Source organism: Engystomops pustulosus, chromosome 6 (genome assembly GCF_040894005.1).
Source record: "Engystomops pustulosus chromosome 6, aEngPut4.maternal, whole genome shotgun sequence".
In the NCBI taxonomy this organism is placed as follows: domain Eukaryota; kingdom Metazoa; phylum Chordata; class Amphibia; order Anura; family Leptodactylidae; genus Engystomops; species Engystomops pustulosus.
Genome location: NC_092416.1, coordinates 133,976,654 through 133,982,653, shown reverse-complemented (window position 1 = coordinate 133,982,653; position 6,000 = coordinate 133,976,654). Strand labels below are relative to the sequence as shown.

The window sequence follows — 6,000 nt, the reverse complement described above, 5'->3', positions numbered from 1 at the left end:
ATTCCTGTACTACTGATAATGTCCTGTAACCTTAAATGACCTTACTGTAACCCTGTTAGATCTAATGGTGGTCTATATGTATGCTTCTCTTGTGTTCAATAAAATGTTTAAAATTTAAAAAAAAAACAAAAAAAACTCCATTTGCTTCTCTGAACTACTAAGGAGCGCTGTGGCTTCTCTACATTGTGGATTGCACTTCATGATGGTGTCACTGTTACATGTCTCGTGTGAAGAGTGGTAGCAGAAATTATGCTTTCCAAACAAAATTGCATACATAAATATTACTGATAATAATAGTAAACTTTGCAATGTACTTCTTTAAAGAAATTTACTTTTGGGTAGTTTTTCATCTCTGCCTTTCTTATATAAGCAGTTTGTGTAGATCAGCCTTCTGTCCTTCTGAAAGATTCAGTTATTATTAACTTAACTCTTTACAGACAGTTCCTAGATCTAATCTCCTTCAGATAGACTTCAAATACACTGCTCGCCACAGGAAAAAGAAGGAGCAGAAAAAAGTCCCAGAGAAGCTCTTTTCCTTAATGAAGTATATTACAAAGTTTACTATCTATTATCATCTGCTCTATTCATTTCTGAAATAAAAATGAAATTCAAAAACCCATTCCAAAATCCCAATCCACAATTTAAAACACAAAAGTTTTGGCATTGTATGAGTTTTTATTTTATCATTTTCTTTTTTGTTATATATAAAACCCCCTTCTTTATCCCGCTTAGCACACGGAGATAGCGCAATGTGTGTGCATTGTGTGTCTGTGAGGGTGTCTCCTCATAGATCATATGAGGATCAGTGCCATATACACTGCAGGCATGCAGGGCTGTGTACAGTTGGCAGTATACAGATTTCTATCAGTCCACTCTGTCTTCTTCCAGGGTCTGTGGCGGGGTCCCTCTCCACACACCATGCTGTGTCCACAATAATTTTGGCACAAATGAAACAGTGTTTTCAAGGCATCAGCAGGCAATTTCTTCTAGTGTCCCCAGCGTGGCCTGTAGTGGCACTGTCACAGTGTGGCTAATGGTTTCTGAATGGTTTGGCATGTTGTCACAGGTACTCTGCATGAAAAGCAAACATACATTGTTACCTCCACTAGAAATTAGTCTGAGGGTGAGATTCGCAACGGCTACAACAACAGAAAGTTGGTATTTAGCAGAGTTTGGGGATGAGCTCAATCATTGCATCACAAAAGTTGAATTCCGCACCCCGAATCCACAGTAGTAATTAACATGATGCAGGTTCTAAACCATCAGTTCCTGCAGTTTTATTCTTGCAACCTGTGGATGGAGTGTCAAAAAATCCCATAGACCATGTAGTGAATGTAATTCCCGAAAGTGAAAGTATCCCTGACCATTTGTTGCTGTACTTCTACCACCAGGATGAAGGATTGTAAACCAAGCACACTGACATACTGGTGTGTGTATGTGTGGAAAAACCCCTTTAAACTTCAGAATTTTTTATGTAGCACTACCCAGCCTGAAGCTTACAGAAGAGGGACTCACCAGATCCTCTGTGTGTCTTCCTTCCTCATTGTCTCGGCCCAGGAGATCTAACAGTTTCTCCTTTATCAGCTGGAAACAGAAAGGTCAGAATTAGAGAGAGGCGTCCTGTATAGTCACTTGTATTGACGGATTACAAGGATCATTACAGCAACATAACGTTCATCACTGGCTTTCAAGAGTTTCCATGCTTTATTGTGTTACTATTATTTAGAAAAAGGGGTTGGATCATCATAAGAGATATGTGTAGCACCACACCTGGTATTGCAACCGTAAATAAAGTGTCTGCCACCTTAAGAAACTTACTGTCACCCAGATTCTCCCCTATGTATGTGAGATCATTAGTTTTTGCCTGTACAAAATAGAGGTAACAGACTCTCGCATTCATATCAGTGAACTATGAATCTCTAAGTATTTCAGCACTTACCCTGAGGCCTGAGTTAAGCAAGCAGAAAAGTGGTTGAGCATTTTGGATTGTTACGTTACTACAAAAAGTGCTGAGTCTCCTCTTACGATCATGGACATTAATGGCAAATGAAAAGGGAATTACTGTTTAAGTTGCTGCAGATGGCACATTTAAATGACACTGTTTCTCTTAAAGGAGAAATTGGTAATCACTGTCCTTAAAGGGATACTCTTCTTTGGGAAAACAAACATTGAACAGATGTTGGTCTTCCCTCTGGGACCAATCAAACATCTATTATTACAATGGGTATCCCTCAATTACTATCTTGTGCAATGAGCAGTTAGGTGAGGGTACATGCAGAACTCTCCTCTTTTCAGCTAGAATACCCCATAGAAGTGACTCCAGTCACTGCAAAGGTGATACAGCGGTTGGGGTGACCCATCTTCTAATAAGGACCCGTTTTCTAATAATGACCCCATCTTTATGGTGGTCTGGTAATTTATTCTGATCCAAAGCTAAAAGTTTCCTGCATAGACACTGTGTTAAAGTAAACCAGTCAGCTGATAAATTCTGCCCTATCTGAGAGCAGTATCTGATGGAGATAGAGTAGCTGAGTTAAATGATGTATAGACTTTTATTCTTTCTGCAATCTTGAGGAAAATTCTCACATGACTCATAGAAAAAGCAGGGAGAGTCCTCCTTTCCACACCCACACACTGTGATTGGTAGATTTTTGTCTACACACTGATGACAACTGCCAATCACTTTATGTAGGTGGGGTAATCAGGACTCTCACTGTCTCTCCCAGGAGTCCTGTTAAGATGTATTCCGTTTTATTCTAGAAATCCAGTCCAATTCATATTTACCTGTATTTCACAGAACTCAGGACACAGAGCGTTTCTGTCTTAGTTTCAATTTGGTGTATAAACAGCACAGTGATCGTTATATATATTTTTATAATATACAGTGAGGGAGAGGCATTGTCCATGTAACTAGTAAGATGACATTTTCTTTTGTTATTTGCAAATTAAATTAGACCTGAGATCTGATTGTTTGGTTTAGGCCAGTGTTCCATTTATTATTCAAAAACCCAGCAGCAGGACTGCTCCCTTTTCCTTTGTGCAAATAGGAACAGATGGAACAGTGCCAGACCCTGCAAAATAACACCAGCAGGCAACTATCATCCGAGTGACTGCTCAAATTGTCAGGCGAGGGTGGTATAAGGGCCCAACGTCCTGAAGTCGGTGTTCCGCTTATAGCCCAACACCATGCAGGGCGATTAGCATTCACCTGAAAATATCGAGATTGGCAAATTTGACATTGGCTCCCTGTGCTCTTCACGGATGAGATCAGGTTCACAATGAGCACATACACCAAACATGACAGAGTCTGGAGACTCCATGGAGAATATTCTGTTTTCTGCAATATCCTCCAGCATGACCGGTTTGGTAGTAGATCAGTAGTAGTTTTTTAGGGGTCGCACAGGCCTCTATGTTCGAATCAGACGTAGCCTGACTGCAATTAGGAGATCCCGGGACCCATTGTTAAGCCATATGTGGTTGCAGTGGGTGTTGGGTTCTAATGCAATTCAATGTCAGGCCTCAAGTGGCTGCAGTCTGAAGTCATTGATGCTATGGACTGGCCTGCGCTTTCCCCAGGCAATGAATACATTCAAGCACATCTGGGACATCATGTCTCATTCCATCCACCAATAGTGTGTTGCACCACAAACTGTCCATGAGATATTAATTTTGATTTTTATTGATTGTTTTTATGTTTCCTTCTCAATGCATTCTACTACATAATTAACAAAGAAGTACAATTTGAATATTTCATTCATTGAGATCTAGGATGTGGTATTTTAGTGTTCCCTTTATTCCATCTCAACTGTTCAAGATGTTGTGATAATGGAAGAAGTAAAAACTGAAAATCCATTCCTAGATAGCCACCATTAACACTAACCTCTCACTGTGAGAGGTGGCACATGGCGTCAGTGTGAAAGTGTTAGTTCTCTCTCTGAACCTAGGGGGACGTTGAAAGTAAACTCATCCCTTTATTGGCAAACTGAGGGAAATCTGCACTTAGGAGGTACGTTTTACACAGTTTCTGCTAGATGACTTTTCCCTTTGATTCCCCTTGTACTGAGCTCTCCCTGAGTCATTCTCATCATCAGGATACATTATCAAATGTAATGACACACAATTGCTATTATTTCTGCTCCCTTTCTGTAAGGAAGCATACTGACTTTGAGATACGGTAGCATAGTGCACTGCAATAGCTGTACTATGTGTGCGGACAATACGGCATTGTATGGCTAATTTAAAGAAATGACTTTTTATAAAATGTGATGACAAGCACATGCAATGAGCACGGCATCATCATATACAGATACTGTACTCTCCTTGTAATGCAGAGCACTGGGACTTGTCAGAACCACAGGGAGAAAATTTATGACGTGACCTAAATTTTAAAGACGGTATAGATTTTGCAGATGACTAAATACATAAGTTACCTAAGAGATGTTTAATTTGTTATTTATGTCATCATAAATCTAATGGTATTAGGCCTTTGTTCAAATTATTGTTACTAGACTAGTTAAATGATCGTAAAATAATACTTATTCTTTATTTTAGCTGTGGGTGCATAACAGAAGGATAAAAACACTGGATAGACGCGTTTACACGCTACCGTGTCTTAGTCATGATCATCATGACTAAGACACGGTAGCGTTGAAGCATGTCGATCCAGTGTTTCATCCTTCTGTTATGCACCGGCAGCTAAAATAAAGAATAAGTATTTTTTGCACAGTACCATTGTGGTTTCTACGAGTGCCGCAAACCTTTACTTTTTCGCAGTAAAATAACCTTGGTTAGTTTGTGCGATGTATTGGAACACTGCACTCTATTCGTTTTATGTTCCGTAAATTATTCCAAACCTGGAACCCTTAAAGTTTTATGGATATTCTTGTGTGTTTTTTACCTGCACATTTGGATATTTTATGTCTGACGACTGAATACATAATACTCACCTCATAAATGTAGTCAAATAGTTCCAGAATAGTAAGAATACTTGCTCCTATAAACAGTCCCATTTGACCGCCTATGTCACCTGTAGAAAAAATGGTGTACAGTCACTATTACTCCATATCAGGAACTATAGGAGAACATTTTCTTATGTATAGATAAATGCAATCACATAAAGTTTCCATTTATGTCTCTGATTACAGGGAGTCTATCACCTCTACGAAGGCTTATTATCTGCTGGAAGCATGTTGTAGAAAAATGCACCCTTATTTACATCATACCTTTATTCATTATTCCATTAACAAGATATTTCCTTTTAAATCTGTATGCTAATGAACAAACAATCCAAACTATGGGATTGAGGGTGCAAACAAGGTTCAATATGTACAAGGTCTACCATACTTTCTATTGTGGCCCTTTTGTTGGGGGTACCACATTCATCTAAATCCTTTCAAACTGCAAAGGAAAGCAAATATATAACCATGTCCCTTTTGGGAGCTTACCACTCAGGTGGTGTGTATAGTTGTTTAATCCATGATTCTGTGTCTTCAGGTCATCATAGTTGAGATGAAAAAATGGCTTTTCTGTGGCTCTATGTTAAGAGTGGTTATCCAAAGGTTTTCTTCTAAATTTTATCTCTGAATGGTACCCTCAGCCTAGCTTCGGAACGGCAGTCCTAACCAGCTGTTGCCCTGACCAGAACCTTGCACTGTGTAGCATTCCCTAATCTGGTTCCTAATTAATATAGAGCCCCCAAGTAATTATTATCCAGTCCCCCGATTAACTAGTCAATATACAGCCTGCCAGTGTTAACTATATCTGCCCCCAATAAAATAATAAAACTGTACTCACCTTCCACCGCTTCTCCGATAGGCAGCAACCTCTTCCTCTTGCAGGAGTCAGACTGCTGGCGCAGGCATAACAGTGTGTGACATCACTGTGCGGCCTGCAACAGGATGCCGATGTCCTGCATGCTCCACTGTTTATGGCAGAGCAAGGAACATATTGTTCTGTACTCATACATATGCCACCACGACTAGAGCGATGCCAACACGGAGA

The 6,000-nt window shown here is 39.7% G+C and overlaps 1 protein-coding gene across 2 annotated transcripts in view; it reads right to left on the bottom strand.

Moving 5' to 3' along the window:
• Positions 1-637: 637 nt before the first annotated feature.
• The window catches only part of ASIC2 (acid sensing ion channel subunit 2), a 514,307-nt gene continuing 508,944 nt past the window's right edge, over positions 638-6,000 (bottom strand). For both annotated transcript variants that reach the window (XM_072111115.1, XM_072111114.1), the window contains exons 8-10: positions 4,947-5,026; positions 1,516-1,584; positions 638-1,071 (exon numbers count right to left, since the gene is read on the bottom strand). In XM_072111115.1, coding sequence (XP_071967216.1) covers positions 970-1,071; positions 1,516-1,584; positions 4,947-5,026 — 251 coding nt within the window. In that variant the 3' untranslated portion in view covers positions 638-969. The remainder of the gene's footprint in view (positions 1,072-1,515; positions 1,585-4,946; positions 5,027-6,000) is intronic.